The sequence below is a fragment of the Sorex araneus genome, chromosome 5 (assembly GCF_027595985.1).
Source record: "Sorex araneus isolate mSorAra2 chromosome 5, mSorAra2.pri, whole genome shotgun sequence".
Lineage (NCBI taxonomy): Eukaryota > Metazoa > Chordata > Mammalia > Eulipotyphla > Soricidae > Sorex > Sorex araneus.
Genome location: NC_073306.1, coordinates 200,661,095 through 200,682,949, shown reverse-complemented (window position 1 = coordinate 200,682,949; position 21,855 = coordinate 200,661,095). Strand labels below are relative to the sequence as shown.

The following is a 21,855-nucleotide window of genomic DNA, read 5'->3' as shown; positions in this document are numbered from 1 at the left end:
GGGAGAAAAAAACAAGAATTAAAAGGGACAAATAATGAACTAAAAGACACTGCCTAGCTCTCTTACACTAAAACTACCTACATGCGTTTTAAGAAGCAAAATGTCCGCCAAGTTGGAGCATTTTGTCTGGGGGAATATAACACCACTCATCTCAACGGCACTTTTCGAACATGCATGAGGGAAAACAACTTGAAAACTTACTATTTGATGATGGCAAGCCCTTGGTTTGGATTATAGAAATAAAAATGCGAAAAAAGAAAAAAAAAGGGAAGAGTATGGCAGGTTGCAATGTGAAGGGAACTAGTGATAACAGAAAGTCCAGGACCTTGGACATTTTCATGACACGGAGGTGAGGTAACCACGCACATCAAAACCACAAGCGTCTAATCAATGAATAAACAGCAGTGCTCCTACATTATTAAAAAAAATCCACAAGCGTCAACACTCATGGAAGCCTGTCACCCAAACTATAATAAGCAAAATGTTTGAAGTAAGTTTGCTCAGGGGGTGGGGAGGGGACAGGGAGAGACCTTGGGTCACCACTGGAAGAACTCGGACATTGCTAGTGGATTTAGTGGATTTGGAGTTGGAGTGTTGAGTCATCAATAGCTTTATGGCAGAGAGAATTATTATTAATCATTAATATTTATGATCACTATTAACGATTAATGAGTATTAATGAGTACTGTTGGAGGGGCAAAACTATAGCAAGAGGGGTCACGGTCAAATGCAAGAGACCCCAGTTTTATCCCAAAATTGCATGCTCCCCAATACCACAGTGTGTAACCTAAGAGGCCGCCCAAGGTCAGGATGACCTTGGCACGTTCTTCAGGCCCCCAAACTGAACCTTCCAACCTCTCTGGATGATTATCACTGGAAGTGACTCGACTCCTAGGAGAACCCTCCATCCAAATTCATTTTTTTGAAATCTTTCTACTTATAGGACTGGAGCGATAGTACAGAGGGTAGGGCGTTTGCCTTGCATGAGGCCAACCCGGGTTCGATTCCTCCGTCCCTCTCGGAGAGCCCAGCAAGATATCCTGCCTGAGTGGCAGAGCACCTGGCAAGCTCCCCATGGTGTATTCGATATGCCAAAAACAATAACAAGTCTCACAATGGAGATATTACTGGTGCCCGCTCAAGCAAATCGATGAACAACGGGACGACAGTGCTACAGTGCTACTACTTACACTTGAAAATAAATGTGTGCACAGAGGCTTGCTGTAAATACAGTGCAAGTTTTTCTCTTGTGATACAAGGCAAAGCCTCCATAATCTAGTCGTAATTTGTTATTTCAGGCTTCAGCGCCACACTTTGCTTACACAACTTCTCCAATGCCACCAAAGCGGCCGGCAGAGCGTCCTGTGGGGATGTGGGTAAAGCCCCAGGCCTCGGCTCATTTCTGTTTCCTGTGGGAGCTCTATTGGATCTATTCGGGCTCCTTGAACTTGATCCCAATCTGCATGAAACTTTCCCTCACAGAATTATGCTCTTTCTTCTCTGAACTGTTTGTGCCTGCATTATTCATCTGTGAATTCATTCTGCGCACTTCCTGTGGCATCCTTGCTAAGGATGTGGAAAGGTTACATTACTCCACTGCAATGGACATACTCTTAGCACACGAGAATCCTCTCTTCTTGGTTTTCCCTAACTCTTCATATGTAGGCACCCACTTAGGTATCTGGTTGATTGTCTCTTTTCTTATGGCCTTAATAAAGCATGTTTTTCTTTATTTGAGAAAACTATGGGCTCTGGTTACTTGAAAAGAACTCTATGTTGAGCTTCTTACCTCGGATTGCTCACCCTCTTTGCGTTCAATTTTTTTCCTAATGAGCTGATTAGGAACTGATACATCTTTATATTTTCCACTCATTAAGCGGCAAATAAAAAAACAACAGATGATCCACTTGTAAGTGGGAAAAAGAGACTGAATTGGAATGAGACTACATATTCTGAAAATTAGCATTTTATAAAATAAACTTTCTCTAAGTTTTGTACTTAACAGCCATGTAAAATAGTAATTCTAATTTTTTTTTAAAAAAAGAACATATAAACACATTCTCAACACATATTTTGAGCAGCAGAGCAGGTGTTGATTGATGTCACACAGATTGGAATAGCAAACACACACCAAAGCAGAAACACAGGCCGTGTGGGGCATCCAAAGAAGGGAGGACAGGCCGGGAGACGGCTCAAAAAAGCTGGAGCACAAGCCTTGCATATGGAAGGCCCAGATTTCACTGGCCCTGCCAGTTTGCTGGTGGCCCCGCTGGAACCCGCCCCAGCAGTATCGGATCATGGGGCTCAAGCACCCCACTGTCAGACCCACACCGCCTGGGTCACCAAGAATCCCTGGAGAGCCACCCACTCCAAAAAGAAAAAAAATCAGTAAAAACAAAAAGACAAGGACACATTTTACTACAGTATTTCGACTCTCTAAGATGGACCTTGCAGTCTAAAATATATTAACTTCTTGGGAAAGGACTGGCCTATTTTATCCACCAAGAATGAAATTATAAACAATCTTCAAAGAAAATGAGATGGCTATTTACACTTGGGGTTTGAATCAAGATCTCAGTGGGTAAATTTATTGAAATGACTTTTGTGCCCTTGACATTCAAATAAGAATAACTGGAGATAAAAACCTTGGGAGGAAATTTTTTTAACTTTTCCAACTTTCCATTTTTGTTTAAGATTTTTTTTTATTGAATCATTGTGAGATAGACCCTTGCAAAGCTATTCATGATTAGATTTCAGTCATACAGTGTTCCAACACCCATCCGTGGGAGGAAATTCTTAACTGAATGTTTGTCTTTAAGAAATCCTTTTCCAGGGCTGGAGCGATAGCACAGCGGGTAGGGCGTTTGCCTTGCACGCGGCCGACCCGGGTTCGAATCCCAGCATCCCATATGGTCCCCTGAGCACCGCCAGGAGTGATTCCTGAGTGTAGAACCAGGAGTAACCCCTGTGCATCGCCGGGTGTGACCCAAAAAGCAAAAAAAAAAAAAAAAAAAAGAAATCCTTTTCCAAAGATAGTGTTTAACAACCTATGTAGTCCTATGACAGGCTACATTTATATAACATATATACCTGAATGCCTAAAACACTCATCCATGATAGATGCATATATGATAATCATATCAAAATAAAAGCATGTAAATGTAATTCCACTTCTAAATTACCAAAATTGACATGTCTAATTAATTCTGATGTACCTAAATGAGTATAATTTTTTTAAATGTACTCTTTATTAAAAACAAAATTCAACATTTAGAATAAGACTCCTCAAATAATTGCACCTCTCCTCCATAACATTACTTCCCATAAACCAATGTCTTCTCCAAGCTCCTTAAGGAATCAAATCTTTTAAGTACCCAAGTACCCATATCAAAACTCAATCCTGCACATTGAGATTGCTACTAGACACTCATTATAACATGAAAAAAAGAAGAAGCATTGAGTATTGGCACCACATTCACACTTGGTTAAACCAAACATCTGCTAGAAACTCAAGTTAAATTGGGGTAGAGCAGCTGATAAATTCCATCATTAGGGAAAGAAAATCACTCAATTTGGGTCCTCTATGATGTACAATTCCCAAAGAAATTGTTTTCCCCCTTTCCTAAAACAGAGCAATTCTACCCAGAAGGCAGCTGCACAAATGCGTCTCCCTTGATATGGCTTCCAAAAACCTCATTCTACTCCCTCGAGAAAATGAAGCATGCCAGCACGATGCCCAGTCTTATCAAACATTTATCACCACCCAAGGCCAGATGTGGTCCTCCAGAGCCAGCATATTTCCCCGACACTTGCGCACATTTCACACCCACCAGCAGCTGAAGTTGGGAGGGTTGCCGGCCTAGGAAGAGCGCAGTGTGGTTCAGCACTAGAGCAGAGGCCTTCCATCGAGCCGTGCACACCCAACACCATGGAAAGCAAAGACTCTCTCCACTCCTCACTTATTTGCTTAACTCTGAGGTCTACGTCGATGGCTCTGGTGGAATCTTAAAGGAAACTGCAAGGCCAGGCGGATTCCGACAGTTGGGATGGATCCAGAAAGAGAAGCCAGCCTCCTTCAAGGGAAATCAGGAAAAGTAAGAGACAAGAAGAGCCGGAGTTCCCTGAGAACTTGACCGGTTCCTTCCTCGCTATAGCAAATATAGCTGAGCCGCCGAGTCACTTAAGGGCTGACATCTCAGGGGCCATGAGAAAGTGCACCAAGCTCTGCAGGGTGAAGAGGTCATCATGGTGTCAAGGAAAGAAAGCTAGCCCCGGAGGACTCCTCCTTTCTGGAGATCACAGGAGCAAAAAATGTCACGGAATAATTACTTATCCCATGTTCTCAAAAGCTTGTTTTCTCAAGCTTTTGTGCATAATGCAACATACTCTTGATGTATACATTCTAAAGTTTTCAGGGGAAATGTGAGCTAACAATGAGTCTCAACAATAACACTGAGTTTGGAGGACCCACTTGGGTTGGGAGATGCCTGCCAAAAGTAGACTATAGATCGAACACAATGGCCACGCAATGCCTCTATTACAAACTACAACACCCAAAAGGAAAGAGAGAACAAAAGGGAATGCCCTGCCACAGAGGCGGGCTGGGGAGGGGGGGGATGAGGTGTGGGGGGGAGGAATGTTGGGACCATTGGTGGTGGAAAATGGGCACTGGTAGAGGGATGGGTACTTGATCATTGTATGGCTGAAACGCAAGCACGAAAGTTTTTAAGTCTCTAACTGTACCTCACGGTGATTCACTAATAATAAAATAAATAAAAATAAGAAAATAAAAATAAACAATAACACCGAAGGCTCAAACCAGCATGGTAGAGCCTCAGATAATGACTTTAGTAACATCATTGTGTGCCATAACAGTTATCACAGATTGACTCTTAGATCAGTAAGATCATTTATCTCTGTGTTGTGGCAAACAACTGAAGTAAATCTGTGCCTGCAAGGGGGGAGGTTGGGGTGGTAGGTGAGAATCTGGGAACGCTGGTGGAGGGAAGGGAAAACATGGTGGTGAGATGGGTGGTGGATTTGTGTTGGAACATTTAAAGCCTAAAACAACTGTATTATGGACAACTTGATAAACCACAATGTTATAACAAAATAACACTGCGCTGTAGCACGGGCGTCCCGTTGTTCATTGATTTGCTCGAGTGGGCACAAGCAACATCTCCATTGTGAGACTTATTGTTACTGTTTTTGGCATATCGAATACGCCACAGGTAGCTTGCCAGGCTGTGTTTGGGCGGGATACTCTCAGTAGCTTGTCGGGCTCTTGGAGAGGGACAGAGGAATCGAACTTGGGTCAGCTGCGTGCAAGGCAAACGCCCTACCGCTATGCTATTGCTCCAGTCCATAACAAAACAATAAAAAGAAAAGTCTTTTAAAAAAGATTATGGAGCATGCGGCCAACCCGGATTTGATTTCTCTGTCCTTCTCAGAGAGCCCAGCAAGCTACCGAGAATGTCCCGCTCATACGGCAGAGCCTGGCAAGCTACCCGTGGCATATTCGATATGCCAAAAACAGTAACAACGAGTCTCACAATCGAGACGTTACTGATGCCCGCTCGAGCAAATCAATGAGCAATGGGACAACAGTGCTACAATGCTATGAAGCTAATTTGTAACAGTACTTATCTTCGGCAATTTCACTATAGAAACAGTACCCAGTAAACTAAATAAATTAGAGAAGCTAAATTCAAAGGCCATAAAATAAAATGTCAGATTCATTAGTCCTAAGAATTAGTAGTGACAGATATGACCATAGGATGCAAAGGGATTTGGGAAGCATGGTATCACAAACGCATGATTCATTAGGAATAAGCAGTCACTAGTTGGCATTTAAATGTACGAGCTTTATGTTGTGTTATAATTCAGCATATGGCTTGTACACTGTGGCATAGTTAAAATAGAATCATTTTCTGGACTGACGGAACAGCTCATATCCGGACTATTGTCAACCAGGATTCAAATCAATTAATAGAGTATTTAAGTGGAAACAGGCCAACTGTTTGTGGACTGTTATAAGAGCTGGCACATGACTGCAACGTTGCCATGTGGTAATCCCCTCCCTCGCCTAATCCACGTGGTAGAAAATATTTCATGACACTTATGTCTGTATAAAATTGAGTGATATTGCCACTCAAGTCTGTAACACTGAAATACAGATGGCAGTGCCCTCACGAAATGATGTAAATGAGGAGGGTAACGCCCAAAATACAATCCCAAATACCAGAAGTGTAATATGATGAAACAAGAGTTGCTAATAATAGATCACCTCTTTATTTCCACTACAAGTAGCTGCAACAGCCAAATGATCCAAAGTTGCAATGATCCCATAATGGAAAATCTACCAAGGACCAAATTTTACACATCCCTAGGGCTACTTTACCCAAAAGAATGATTTCTGGATGGGCAAACCCCTGAAATATTGTGATTTTATTTTCTGATGTCTGTATCTCCCTACCAGACATAACCTGACACAAAGTCTCTGTAAAGAGAGTTTAGTGGCATTAGCAAAAATCACCTGGGGAGTGGTAGGACACAGATTAGAACTCAGTTCTTTTAACTTCCAGTTAAATCATCGTTCCCCATACCCAAACCAATATGTTCTATCTAACATAACATCACAGAAATTCCACCGGGCAACACAATGCAGAATCTACTTCTTCAGAAAAAGATCATTCCATGGGGCTGGAGCAATAGCACAGCGGGTAGGGCGTTTGCCTTGCACGCGGCCGACCTGGGTTCAATTCCCAGCATCCCATATGGTCCCCTGAGCACTGCCAGGAGTAACTCCTGAGTGCAAAGCCAGGAGGTAACCCTTGTACATTGCCAGGTGTCACCCAAAAAGCAAAAAAAAAAAAAAAAAGAAAAAGAAAAAGATCATTCCAAAGTTCATCTAATTCAGAAAGCAACCAGGTTCGCAGAAGTTTCTCTGTGACTTACTATTTTAAAGTTCTCAAATCATTGTTCACTTGGCTGCCTTAGACAATATAAACCAGGGGCCAGAGAGACACTTCATGAGTAAGGCGCTTGATTTGCGCATACCCCACCTAGGGTAGATACCTGGCACCCCATGTGGTCCCCCAAGTGATCCCTGAACAAAGAGCCAAGAGTAAGCCCTGGCAGAGCCAGACATGGCCCAAAAACAAAACAAAAAAGGAAATCCAAACTTAACTGAATCTTTTGCTTATAATTTTTCTTTTAATAATTAAAATTTAGATCCAGAATGTTGCAAGTGACCACACAAAAAGCCAATCTGGCAAAATACTGATCCTTTTTATTTTTCTATGCTGGTGGATAAGTAAAAGTATTTTAGAGCTATCACCTAATCAACTTCTATGTTTGGTACATGACAGAGCCACAGCCCAAAAGTGGTTCATGCAAGGTCGTAAGTCAGTTTTCAGAGAGGCCAGACTATGCTTAATTTAAATGAATGCGATTTGGCCACACTCTTTCATCTGGTCAGTGTTTTTTAACACTAACTGTGCACTAAAGCTCAGCTGGAGATATAAGAATAACCAGAAGAGGGACTGAAGGACAGCGGGTAGGGCATTCGCCTTGCATGTGGCCAACCCAGGTCATACAGTCCCCCGAGCCCACCAGGAGTGATGCCTGAGTAGAGACAGGAGTAAGCCCTGAGCACTGCTGAGTGTGGCCCCAAAACAAAGCAAAACAAAACAGAAGAATAACTAGGAGGAAGAAAAAAAAAGAATAAGTAGGAGGGGCTGGAGAGATAGTGTAGGGGCTAAGGTCTATGCCTTGCATGCAAGTCCCTGGTAAAAGCACCATACAGGAGACCCTCCGAACACTGGCAGCTAGGAACAGCCCAAAACAAAACAAAATCCAAAAACAGACAAAATCTGGGAGCCATCCTGAACTCTCGGCAATACACAGCTAAGTGTGGAAGACCACATCTTTGGCAACTGCAGATTTGTCAGCAAGTATACTAGAAGCATGTGTGACATGTTCTCTGGACATTGAGAAGAAAACAAAATTTCTTTGGGGGGCAGTGCTCAGGGTCTACTAGCAACTCTGTGCTCAGAAGCCCCTCCTGGCAGCACTTGTGGAATCCAACTGGGCAGGTGTCTTAACCCTTGTACTATCTCCAAGATACTATATCCAAGAAAACAAAACCTCTATCACAGCCACATCAAGAAATGGGCACATGTTTCTCAGGTTTGTTTTTTTTAATTAGTCAAGACCAATAGTAAAAACTCAAAGAGACCTCTAAAATCCTTGTGCCTGTCCTCAATGTTATTCTTATTATCTGTTGGTTTTTGACCATGCCCTTGGGCTTACTCCTGATAAGTAAACTGACTCTGTGCTCAAGAGTCACTCCAGGCAGGGCAGGGGGGAAAGGGGAGGCCCAGGCGCTGAATCAAATGGGGCCTGGGAATCGAACCCAGCTCCCTCGGCCTTGTGCAAAGCAAGACCCTACCCACTGCACTATCTCTCCAGACTCTCAAAGTGCTTTGTTCTGTTTTGTTTTGCTGGAAATCATTCCTGGTGGGGTTCAGGAAACAATCTGGGATGCCAGAGATCTAACCTGAGCCATTTTTATTTAGTTAGCTATTTTTTAAAAAGGAAAAACCCCAACAGAACTAAAACTCACCAAATGACCACAAAATTTTCAGACTGTGCACTGACATCAATTACCAAAACTAATTTAATGGGGGGAAATATGTAAAGCGCCTAGCAGAGCAGCGGACAAAAAATAAGGAGCAAGCCTCAAGCACCGCTGGGTGTGGCCCAAAGAACAAAACAAATCAAATCAATTCTCAACACAATGTCCAACTTTATTCATTAGATAAGCATAGTCATGATCGGGAGGGCAAGTCTCACACCTCGTTGCAATTCAAATACGTGAATTGATCCTAGAAGGCTCTGAAGACGGGGCGAGGTGGTTAGGGAGCAAAGTTTGCCGGGAAGCTTTGGAGAAACAGCGCCCTCGCTCCCCGCACTCCTTCCCTCCATCCACAGACCGGCCGCTCTTGAACTTCGCCCAGCTCAGCCTCTCTGCCCACCAAGAAGCCTGCAGGCTCCCCCTCAGAACAGCTTTCGAACTAACTTCAAGAGATTCGGTGGTGAAAACCTGCATCTTTCCAACTGCCCCCTGGCGAGCTGCGCGGGGAGCGCGCACACTTTCTCCGCGCGGCCGGGGTTTAGGCTTCCAAGGAAGCAACTGCCTCCACCTAGGAAAGGGGCATAGAATGTTCTACGTCTCCAACTCAGACTTGGCTGGGCTGCACCGACTCAGCCAGCTGGTTTATTACCACCATTAAGCCTTACACGCTTGTCTTTTTTTTTTCTTTTTTAATGTATGCACGCTCACACACACACACACACACACACACACACACACACACACACACGTACTGTGCAGATGCAGGTTACATCGTCGGAAGGAGGCGACATAGGCCCCAGACCAACTTTTCCCAGGCTCAGTACTAACTTCCCGGGGAGGGGGGTCTGGGGTCTGGGGGAAGGGGTGGGGGTGGGAGTCGGGGCGGGCAAGGCCAGGGGGCACTGCAAGAATTCTGCAGAAAGGCCACGCCTCTTTCTCCCGGGAAACCAACAAGGAAGAGGTCGCCGGTCGCCGCTGGGGGGGGTGGGGGGGTCCACCCGAGTCGCGACTTTTATCCCCCCCCCACCGGCCCCGGGTCCCGCGTGGGAGCTCGGCCCCTGCAAGGCGGCGCCCGCCGCCCAAGCTCAGATTCGCAGCGGGGCAGGTGAACTCTCTCCCCGCAGCTGCATGAATAATGAATGGGCCGGGAGGGGAGCGGGCGCGGGCGGCTGAAGCCCCTTCCCCGGCCCGAGCACGAGGGGCCACTCTCCCGGGCCCTCCGAGCAGGTGGCAGCGCCCGGCGCCCCGCGGTCCCCGCCCCGCCAGCCCCGGACACTCCCTCCCCATCTGCCCCCCAACTCGGGATTTACTCCTCGCTTCATTGATTTTGCCCGAGTTAAGATTTCTTTTGCTATCATGGCGACAACACTTGTCCCGGTCTCCTGGTGTTTCGGCCCCGCTCCAGGGGGTTTCACCGAGGGTGGGGCCCCCCGAGGGAACCTGGGGGGCAGAGGGCGAAGCCGGAGAATAAAGCCCAACTCCTTGGGCACCCCCTTCCCCACCCGCCCGGGAGGGCAGGAGGCCCTGGGAGGGCTCAGCTAGTGCAACTGAGTTGCAGAGACCCCAGTACACACTCTACACCCTTTCAATTATTAAAAAACAAAAAAAATCTTCAGGGGAGTTTTCCAAGCGCCCGGCTGGGGCGAGGAGGGCGGGAGCGGACGCGCGGCGTGCAGGCTGCCGCGGTTCACGGAAGCAGATGCATTTTCACGTAGGTAAGAGCAATGTTCGCGCCTCACCTAAGCGCCCTGCGATTGCTTTCCATTCCAGAGCAGCGGGGAGGAGAAAGGAAGAAGCCAATTTCTGAGCTGCCACCGCGCTCGGCCACCCACCCACCCACCCCTGCGCACTTCGGGGCCAGCTTGTGAGTTGAATGCAAAACACTCTTCTCCCCCCACTCCAAAAAAAAAAAAATGCCCACTTGAGCTCCATTCGCGACCACCAACCCATCCGAAAACTTCCCCCTGACCCGTAATAAACACATCAAGCTCTTGAAATGCACACACACACACACACACACACACACACACACACACACACACACACACAGAGCGCTCTCACCTTCAGAATGATGAGGCAATACTGCAAATGCCGCCAAGGCGAGGGCCACCCCGAGCCACGCTCTGAAGACACCCATCGCCGCCCGGGCACCCGCGCTGGAGCAGCTCAGCCTTCAGCATCCAAGAAGCAGATCCGGGCCAAAAACGCTGCCGTGGGCTCCCCGGGCTGGGACGCGCCGAGAGCTGGGGGTGGTGCGGCGGGCGGGGAGCTCCGGGGAGCCGGAGCCCGAGTCGAGCACCGGTGGGGAGCGACCCTCACTCACGAGCAGCCGGGAGGCGCCGGCCGGGGCGGGGAATTCAATTCAGTAGGGCCGGGGGCGCGCCCTGCTCGGGGCGCTGGGGACGCCGCCAACGCGGGGCGCGCTGGAGAGCGGCGAAGAGGCGGCCGGGTGTCGCCGGGAATTGGCGCGTCCCCGGCTGCAAGGGGCAGCCTGCAAGCTCCAGCCTCTGCCTCCAGCCTCCTCCCGGGGCTCTGCCTCCAGCCTCCTCCCGGCCTCTGCCTCCAGCGGGCGGGGTCGGCTGCAGGGGCCCCCCACCCCGGCTCCCGTGCCCGCGCAGGTGCGGCGGCGGCGCTTTGTAAAGTTGGTCTGACACTCCCGCTCGGCTCGCGGGGACCGGGGCGCCCCCTCGGCCGCTTCCCGGGGCTGCCGGCGGCTCGGCCCAGACCCGAGCCCGGAGCCGCTCGCAGGAAACTTTGTGCGGCGCTGCAGGAGCTCCCGGGACCGCCGGGCGCTGCAACCTCGGGCTCGGTGCCGCAGCGCGCTCGGGCGCGGGGGGCGCGGGGGGCGCGGGGCGCGGGGAGCGCGCCTGCTACTTTCTCGGACCTGCCGGGCTTCGGGGAGCCAGGCGGCGGCTCGGTCCTCCCCGAAACGCCCCGAGCCGGGCTGCAGGGTCGAGGTGTGATCACAGGCGCGGAGGAGGAGCCACGCGCCGCGAGGATCTCGGGAGGGGGGCGCCCCCCACCGAGCTGAACGCCCACTCGAGCACGGAGCCCCGGAAAGGCACAGGCACAGCAGAAGCCCCCCCCAACCCCGCCGCCGCCGCCGGCCGCCCGCGTTTAGGGGACACGCGCCCCGCCTCTCCCGCGCCCGCCGCCCGGCCTCCGGCTCGGGGTGGAAATGGACCCGGGGACTCCGGGCTCCGGGCAAAGATTCCAGAGAGTCACGTGGGGGCGCGGGGCGCGGGGGGAGGGGAGCTGGGGAGGGGAGGACGCGGGGGGATCAGGCGGGGAGGCCGAGGCAGCAACCTGATCCCCTCCTCGTCGTGCAGGAGTTCTCACTGCCTTTGTCTGGGGCGGGAGCAAAAGTGGTCACGCCGGGGAGGAGGGGGCGGCGGGAGGCGGCGGGGGCGCGCGAGCCGGGTCCACACCTTTCTCCGGGCTGGGGGCCCACGCTCGGGGGCTGGGGGGGGACACCCCTTCCAGCCCCCAACACCTCGGCAGCTGCGGCTGCCGGGCTCTGGGCGTGGGGCGGACCCGATGCGTGTCCCCGGCTCTGGGACCCTCCGGCCGGAGCCAGGTGGGCGACACCGGCCGCCGGAGAGGGGCATCCAGGCGTGTGCGTCCCGGCCCGGCCCTTCCCAGCCCCCAGGCACCTCCGCCGCCCCCCGAGGCAGGCTGTCAGCGGAGCCCCACTCGGAGTCGGGGTCCAGCTGCGCCCCCGCTGGCCGAGGACTGGGAAGGGAGGGCCAGGCGTCAGAAGAGGGGAGGCCTGCTCGTTCCCGCCAGCGCCAAGGGACAGCGTTGTTTTGTCTAGAACCAAGTAAATAAAAAGAGCTGCTCCAGGGATGCTGAGGGAGGGTGGTGGCTGGGACGCCGGCAAGGCTGGGACGCGCTGGGTCCCGCAGTCGAACTGATTGATGAGATGGAGAGCCTGGCCAAGGGGAGGTGTCCGAAAGCATCGAACCCCCGGGCGGGAAGGGCTGGGGGTCCCACTTGTTTCCACTCTTCACTCCCCCCCATAAAGCATCCCAACAGGCACTGGCGCCGCTTGGAGTTCTTCCCCTTAAGGACTCAAACTCAGAGCGGTCCTCACTCTGTGACTGCTTTGCCAGAGCCAAGAGACAAGCTCAGACATCCTGGCTAAGATTCCCGGGCTTGTGAGACAGCATCTCAGTCTCTCCTGGACAGTGATGGTCTCCGGGTCAGAGAGAAAATACTCGTTCACTTGACAGAGGCTTAATAACCAAGATATAAAGTACTTCTAAGATTTAATAAGAGACTGTTTAGCACCTTTGTATCTGAAGCACCGAGTAGGTGCTCACTAAACATTTGTTGACAGACTAGACAGGGGAAGTGTAAATTCCCCGAGAGCAGTGGCCGGGGGCCTTGTCTCCCACGCTGAAGAAGGATTTCTCCCCATCTTCAGTGCTTAGAGGGGCTCAAAGGGCTAGTGCTCACCCCTCGCACACCCAGTCTTGGTAAGATTACCAGCACCAGGGGTCTATAAACAGGATGGTCATCCAAGCACTGCCAAGAACAGTTTAACTACTGAGCGGCACCAGATGTGGCCAAAAAAGGAAAGTTGACATTTTCTCAGTCCCAAGTTAAGTTGCTTCTGAAATCTCAGTTTTAACACATTCACATAACTACTCCTGACCACCATCCATCCTGGTATAGAAAATTTATAACCAACCCTGGATGGGAGTAATTTAGACAGCTTGTTCTCTCAGTACTAAGTTTACTAGACAAAGGAGTATGAAGTGCAATAAGGAAAGCATCTTCCACAAGTAGAGTTGGGGAAACTGGTCAATAACATGTAAAAAAGTGAACTCAAACCCCTATCTCACATCACACACAAAAGTCAGTTTCAAAATGGATTAAAGACCTGGGTACCAGACTGGGAGCCATAAACTGTACTGAGGAAAATAAATAACTGTACTGAGGAACACCTCATGGCATTGAACCTAGAGGCATCTTCAAATGATTCAACACCATTGGCCAAGCAAGAGGGAGCAAAGATTTAAAAATTGAGACTAAATTCAAGGAAACAATGACCAGAATAAAGACATCCAACAGACCAAGAGGAAATACTTGTTCACCTGATAGAGGCTTAGTATCCAAGATATAAAGTACTTGTAAGATTTAATAGGAAAAAAATAATCAACCTCATCAAAAATATGGGGAGAAGAGATAAATAGAAATTCCCTCAAAGATATACAAATAACCAAAAGATACATGGAGGGTTCAACACGATCCCTATAAGGATACCCATGACATTCTTCAAAGAAACGGATCAAGCAATCCTAAAATTCATATGGAACAACAAACATCCACGGATAGCTAAAACAATTCTTGGGGAAAAGACGATGGGAGGCATCACCCTCCCCAACCTCAAACTTTACTACAAAGCGGTAACAATTAAAACAGCATGGTACTGGAACAAAGGCAGACCCGCAGACCAATAGAACAGGGTGGAATATCCCTACACACAACCCCAAATGTATGATCATCTAATCTTTGATAAGGGAGCAAGAGATGTGAAGTGGAGCAAGGAAAGCCTCTTTAACAAATGGTGCTGGCACAACTGGACAACCACATGCAAAAGAATGGGCTTAGACCTTGACCTGACACCATGCACAAAAGTCAGATCAAAATGGATTAAAGACCTCAACATCAGACCATAAACCATAAGGTACATTGAAGACAAGGTCGACAAAACCCTCCACGATATTGAAGATAAAGGTATCTTCAAAGATGACATGGAACTAAGCAATCTAGTAAAAACAGAGATCAACAAATGGGACTACATTAAACTAAAAAGCTTCTGCACCGCAAAAGATACAGTGACCAAAATACAAAGACTATCTACAGAACGGGAAAGGTTATTGACACAATACCCATCAGATAAGGGGTTGATATCAATAGTGTATAAAGCACTGGTTGAACTCTACAAGAAGAAAACATCCAACCCCATCAGAAAATGGGGCGAAGAAATGAACAGAAACTTTACCAAGGAAGAGATATGAATGGCCAAAAGGCACATGAAAAAGTGCTCTACATCACTAATCATCAGAGAGATGCAGATCAAAACAACCATGAGATACCACCTCACACCACAGAGACTGGCACACATCCAAAAGAACAAAAACAACCACTGTTGGAGAGGATGTGGGGAGAAAGGGACCCTTCTACACTGCTGGTGGGAATGCCGACTAGTTCAGCCCTTTTGGAAAACAATATAGACGATTGTCAAAAAACTAGAGGTTGAGCTTCCATTTGATCCAGCAATACCACTGCTGGGAATATATCCCAAAGAAGCAAAAGAGTATAGTCGAAATGACATCTGCACTTATATGTTCATTGCAGCACTGTTTACAATAGCCAGAATTTGGAAAAAACCTGAGTGCCCTAGAACAGATGACTGGCTGAAGAAACTTTGGTACATCTATACAATGGAATACTATGCAGCTGTTAGAAAAAATGAGGTCATGAAGTTTGCATATAAGTGGATCAGCATGGAAAGTATCATGCTAAGTGAAATGAGTCAGAAAGAGAGAGACAGACATAGAAAGATTGCACTTATCTGTGGAATATAGAATGATAGACTAGGAGTCTAACACCCAAGAATAGTAGAAATAAGTACCAGGAGTTTGGCTCCATGGCTTGGACGCTGGTCTCTCATTCTGGGTAACTCAGAGAAGGGAACACCAAGTAAAATGTGGTCGGAGGTCATGCGGGGGAAGGGTGACGCGTGCCAAATGTAGATTAGAGACTGAACACAATGGCCACTCAACACCTTTATTGCAAACCACAACACCTAATCAGAGAGAGAGAGAACAAAAGGGAATACCCTGCCATAGTGGCAGTGTGGGGTGGGGGGAGACGGGACTGGGGAGGGTGGGAGGGATGCTGGGTTTACTGGTGGTGGAGAATAGGCACTGCTGAACGGATTGGTTCTCGAACTTGGTATGGAGGAAACATGAGCACAAAAATGTATAAATCTGTAACTGTACCCCCACGGTGATTCACTAATAAAAAATTTTTAAAAAAAGATACAAGAAGGGAAAATTGCTCTGCATCACTGATCATAGAGAAATGCAAATCAAAACAACAATAGAATATCGCTTCATGCCAGACAGACCTGCACACAGCAGAACAACAACAACAACAACAAAAGCAGTATTGGAGTACATGTGGAGAAAAGGGAATCTTCATCCACTGCTGGTAAAAATGTCAGCTGACTCAACCCTTTTGGAAAACAATATGGACACGTTTCAGAAAACTACTGAGCTTTCATATGACCCAGTAATTCCACTCCTAGACATCGACAATCAATAACCCCAAAAGTCTATTCAGAAAAGACCTTTGCACCCATATGATCATCGCAGCACTATTCACAATAGCCAAAGTCTGGAAACAGCCCAGGTGTCCGAGAACAGATGACTGGATAAAGAAAAACTATGATATCATATACAGAATGGAATACACTTGGCTAGTAAGAAATGATGAAATCATGCAATTTGATGCTACGTGTGTGGATCTGGTGAGTATCATACTGTTATTCAGAAGGAGGAGGGCAGAAACAGAATAATCTCTCTCATATGTGGAATATAAAGAAACATAGTAAAGGAATAACAGATAGTCAAAGGCAGCAGAGAACTGTCTACAGAACTGGGCTGGAGGGAGAGAGAGGGCACGAGGGTTACAGAGGGAGACACTCTGATGGAATGGTCGGTGCATGAAACTATCATTAACAGCATTGGAAACCATGGTGCCTAAATTTTTTTAATTTAAATTAAATTTCTCATCAAATTAAATTTTTGTGCAAAGCATTTTCCCTGGTGCTTTACTTAGTAATGACCAGGGGACCTTGGGGCCATACCTGGCAGTGCTGGGGGTAGGAGTTGGAGAGGCACATTCTCTAGATTAAGCCCAGGAATTTGCACGTGTTAGGCAGGAGCCCTAATGATCATTTGAGCAACATCCCTGGCTGAGAATTGATTTCTTTTTGTTTGGTTTTTCTTTGGGGAAGACACACCTGACAGTGTTCATGGAATACTCCTGGCTCTGTGCTCAGGGATCACTCCTGGCAGTGCTCTGGGGACCATTTAAAGTATGGGGATTGAACCTGAGTCATCAATGTGCAAAGTATGCACCTTCACCCTTGTATTATCTCTTCAGCCTGGCGAACTTATTTATTGTTATCTTTTTCTGGTTTGGGGTCAATACCCCACAGTGCTCAGGGCTTACTCCTAACACTGTGCTCAGGGATCACTCCTGGCAGGGCTCAGGGGACCATATGGAGTGCCAGGGATTGAGCCCAGGTCCACCATGTGCAAGGCAAACACCCTATCTGCTATACTGTCACTCCGGCACAAAATTTATTTTTATTATTTTTCCTTTTTTGTTCTTTGGGCCACACCGAAGGTGCTCAGGCTCACCCCTGGCTCTGTGCAGTCATAACACTCAGAGGGATCTCAATGCAACATTTATCATACTTGTCATATAATAAAATGAACTAAATACAAATGAGCTACTTTTTGGGGGAGATTTTTGTTTTGTTTTGTTTTTATTTTTGGGTCACACCTGGTGATGCTCAGGGGTTACTCCTGGCTTTCACAGGCAGTGTATGGGATTCTGGGAATCGAACCTGGGTCGGCTGTGTGAAAGGCAAACGCCCTACCCGCTGTGCTATTGCTCCAGTCCCTTAACCTACTTTCTTTTTAAAAGGAAAGTAGTGAAGGAGGGACTGAGAAGATCACTACCAAGTCTCCCAAAATTCATGTGATGGACTCAAATCTCACGCATGTCCCCTTAACTCCCGCCTCACTACCCCGAACCCACATCACCATCATCCTCCTCCCTAATCATGGTAGTGAGCAGGCAACCCCAAAATTCTTGCCCAAGATTCCTGATGATCAAATAGTTTAAAGGTTTTATGGCCACTTAAGGTGAGATAGTGAGAGGAAATATTAGCAGAACCCATTTCATTATGAAAGCAATTTAGTAAGCATTTTCAATTGATATGCAGATAATCCTAACTTATTTTTGTATGTTGACTTCTGCAAACGAGTGCTCATTCCAATAGCCTCTGCTTCCACTGACAAGAAGTTGACAGTTTACTAGCCAGAAATATTAAGATCTACAATTCTCTTCACTCACAGATTTGGGTCCCATGACTTCTGGTAATAAGATATACAAAATCTCCTTGGATTCTCCCTGCTGTCATATTTTGCCATTTCCCTTGTCTCATTGATGCCTACCTTGCGAGATAGGCTTATCCCACAAGGTAGGATAAATGACAGTGATAACAACAGCCAATACATATTGAATATTTTGTTTCTAACGCTATACTTTCCCACTGAATTTTCCAATAACCCTGACAGGTAGGTTATTTCATTATTTATTAAAATCATATCATTATTTTTATATACGGGAAAAATAACTAATGTTCAGTTAGGTCATCCGTCCAAAATCGGACATCATAAAATACAAAGCATCTTAAAACAAGGAGCTCTCGATATCTTAGAGATTCTGAAATTGCTATCTCACAACACAATAAAGAGTTTATGTTTCAATCACATGATGGCCCCTGGGCACGGGTGGCCTGCTAACCAGGATGGAATAGGTGGCATACACAGCTACTGCATAAGGCCCAGAGAGGAACAGAGACACTTGCAGTCCATAAGGGTCTCAATCCTTCCTCACTGATCTCAGTGGAAGAGCAAGTCATAGAGTCCCAACCTAATTGTTGGGGCCACTAGACCCACAGAGGATCACATGGACATTGAGTGGGCACTATCTGTATAAAATCCCTCCAAGCTTTTAACTCTCTTACCTGCCTCCAACTACACACTCTTACCTCTCAGCCACATCCCAGGTTGAGTCTTTCATTCTAACAACTTAATTTTGTTGATCAACCAACTTTCCTCCAATCTGTCTTTACTTTCTTGCTCTCCTACTGCATTCTCCTTTGCCTTAACCCCTCCAGTCCTCATTCTCTAGTTGGCAGTTTTCCTTCTGCCCAGTCCCATACTCAACGATGAGCTTTTTTTCCCTATTTTATCTTTCTCTTAGGTGTGGAGTCTCTGATCTCCCGCTCATCTGCCTTGACCTAACCCTAAAAATCACAGGACATTTGTTCTGGTTGGTTATCTTTAGCTTGTGATAAATCGATTGTTGCTTTTTTTGCTTCAAATATTTATATCAAAAAGACTATTCAAAAAATATGAAAGAGTATTATTTACATTTACAAGTTATAAAAGTGTAGATAATAAACTCAGCTATAATCTAATTCCCCACCATGAAAACTATGACTTTTTCTACCAAACTAAATCTTTCTTTTACAAAAAAATCATCATAATTGACTAGTCATTTTGTAACCTGTTTTTCTTCACCCACTCATTAGTACAGCTAGGTCACAAGTTCCTAAGCTAAATCATACTGATCTACCTTATTATTTTTAACAATTGCTTAAGTTAAATTGCATACATTTTTTACTTAATTCTCCTTTGAAATACTTATATTGCTTTGTTTCTTTTATGGTTATTTTTCCTCTTATAAATAATACAGTACTAAATGTCCTTGTAAATGTCCTTTGTGTTCTTACCCAATTATTTCTCAGGGATGAACTTTTATAGGTGAACTTGCTGGGTCAAGAGCATGTGTGTTTTTGATATTGATACCTATTACTTAGCCTTTGCAAATCTCAAAAGGGGAAATGGCATTTTGCTTATTACGACTTATTAACTGCATCACTTTGGGCATATGACCCTCCCTGAGCCATAAATTCTTTGCCTATAAAATTGACATTAATGATAATACCACTAACTTTACAGAACCTTTGTTTGCATTTTTTAAAGGGCACCATTTATGACACATATTAGCCCTAATAAATGTTACCCAAGAGAAATACGGGTATTTTTTAAAATACTTGTTTCTTTACTCATTGGTAAGGTAACACATTCTTATATTTACAGTTCTTATTTGTGTGTTATGTTTAAAGTCTTTCATAGTTTCTTATGAATGTAATTTTTGAATTCTATGTAGAACTTTAAGGGCTCTTCATATATCTGCAATATTCATCCATGTCTATGATTCAAATATTGTTTTACAGAAGGCAACAGCTATCTACTGTTTAGTTTTTCTGAGACGTGATAGTTACTTTTATATTACAGAAAGGGCATACAAGTCTCAAAAACTTTATATAGGGAACTTTTTCCTAGGATAAAAATTAAATAATGCCCCCACATCTTTATTTATTTCTTTGTTTTGTCTTCCCCAACTGGGTAACCCCCAACCCCTCCACACTGCTTTGGTCCTAACATTTCTGGCAGGCTGGGGGTGTTTTTCAGCCATTGGTGGGCTGCCTTATCAGCTGTTAAATATTTTTTAATATCCCCCCATACCTAACACATTATCACAGCAGAAGGCCAAGCCTGAGAGGTCAATGAAAATGCCCGTGATCCCAGCAATCAATAAAGGATAAGCAGATAGATCATCTCAGCACATTTAATCAATTTCTTTTCCGTGCAGATTATACTAGCATTTGGTTTGTTTAAAATAACAGCATTACAGAGCTGCACCTGGTTCATCTTGAACTTCACCTTCACTTAATTACTTTCAAAAACTTTCTTAACTTTTTAATTCTCTGGCCCGTCATCAATAACCTATTAGTTATGCCTAGAAAACCTTGAATAACTTGCCTATCTAACTAAATACTGGGAATATATACAACAGAGCCCTCTAATTTAAAAACTGACAGAAAATATTATAGTAAACCTTGTTATGTTATTACTTACCCAGTCACCATACGGAGTAATATTTTCCCACTTTGATTTATTTCTACTACAAGAACAAAGAGGAGATCAGCTATTTTTTATAGAAGAGATATAAGGAAAAAAATGGGCTTTCCAAATATTTTGCTTTTACTCCAGATAAAAAGATATTCCAAAATATATACAAACTCTGCCTCATCCCAATGTAAATAAAATATTCTGAACAGTTATAATGCAGAATATGTTGAGTAAATTTGCTATTTCCAATAGAATGTTATTATTATTAATGGGGGTGGGGATGGTAGACCACACCAGGTGATGCTCAGGCCTTATTCCTCACTCTGTGCTCAGGGATTACTCCTGATGGTGCTAAGAGATGATAAACTATGCCAGGGATTGAACCAGGGTCTCACCTTTCCTGCTATACTATCTCTCCAGTCCCCTCCCCAATAGAATCTTATATATACAGAGCTGGGAATAGCCATTGAAATCCCATGAGGTGTGGTTCCAGCTTACCCCATTCTCCCCACCTTAAAAGGGTACATTCTTTATCATTTCATTTTTGTGGTTTCTTTTCGGGTCACAACTGGCGATGCACAGGGGTTATTCCTGGTTCTGCACTCAGGAATTACTCTTGGCAGTGCTCAGAGGACCATATGGGATGCTGGGAATCGAACCCGGGTCAGCCGTGTGCAAGGCAAATGCCCTACCCACTGTGTCCCATTTATGTAATATCTTGAAAGAAAAAACCAGATAATCAGAAAATAGGTTAAGGCTGGCTGGGGTTAGCAGGAGTGTTGATTCTAAAGGGCACAGCAATTTTCGAGAGGAATGGAGCTATTCTAAAACTTGCTTGTAGTTGTAATTACATGACTGCATGTGTCTGTTGAAACTCGAAGAATATACATTACCATCCTAATTTAAAAGCAAGAAAACAACAAACAAATCTTAGCAAACATGCATTACCTTAAAATTTAACAATACCAATATAAATAGGCATTGGACCCAAGAGATAATACAGCAGACGAGACATTTGCCATATGTACTTGCCTTGTATGTAGTCCACCCAGGTTCAATCCCCAGCACTACCCTATAGTCTCCGGAGCACCCCTGATTCTAGAGCTAGAAGTGAGCTCTAAGCACAGCCAGCGTGACCCAAACTACAAACAAACAACAACAAAATATTGACAGACTTAGTCAAAGCAGTGTGACTCATAGTGTATTTCCATTAGACAACACTGTTTTAGACAATGGGTTTTGTAACTGCTAGTTCAAAAAGATCGATTTCCTCTCCTGCAAGGAAGTCAGAAGCAGCAGTGTAAAATGGTGGGTCCTCAGTAAGTCCAACTCCCTGCAAAATTATGTGGGATAGATTCCTCCAAAAGTACTCACTGACAGATTGCATAAGAAATAAACTACAGAGGCTGGAGCAATAACACA

General features: G+C 45.9%; 1 protein-coding gene across 1 annotated transcript in view; it reads right to left on the bottom strand.

The window, feature by feature from the left end:
- The window catches only part of FRAS1 (Fraser extracellular matrix complex subunit 1), a 523,736-nt gene extending 512,430 nt beyond the window's left edge, over positions 1–11,306 (bottom strand). The window contains exon 1 of the mRNA XM_055139083.1: positions 10,700–11,306. Coding sequence (XP_054995058.1) covers positions 10,700–10,775 — 76 coding nt within the window. The 5' untranslated portion in view covers positions 10,776–11,306. The remainder of the gene's footprint in view (positions 1–10,699) is intronic.
- Between the last annotated feature and the right edge of the window lie 10,549 nt (positions 11,307–21,855).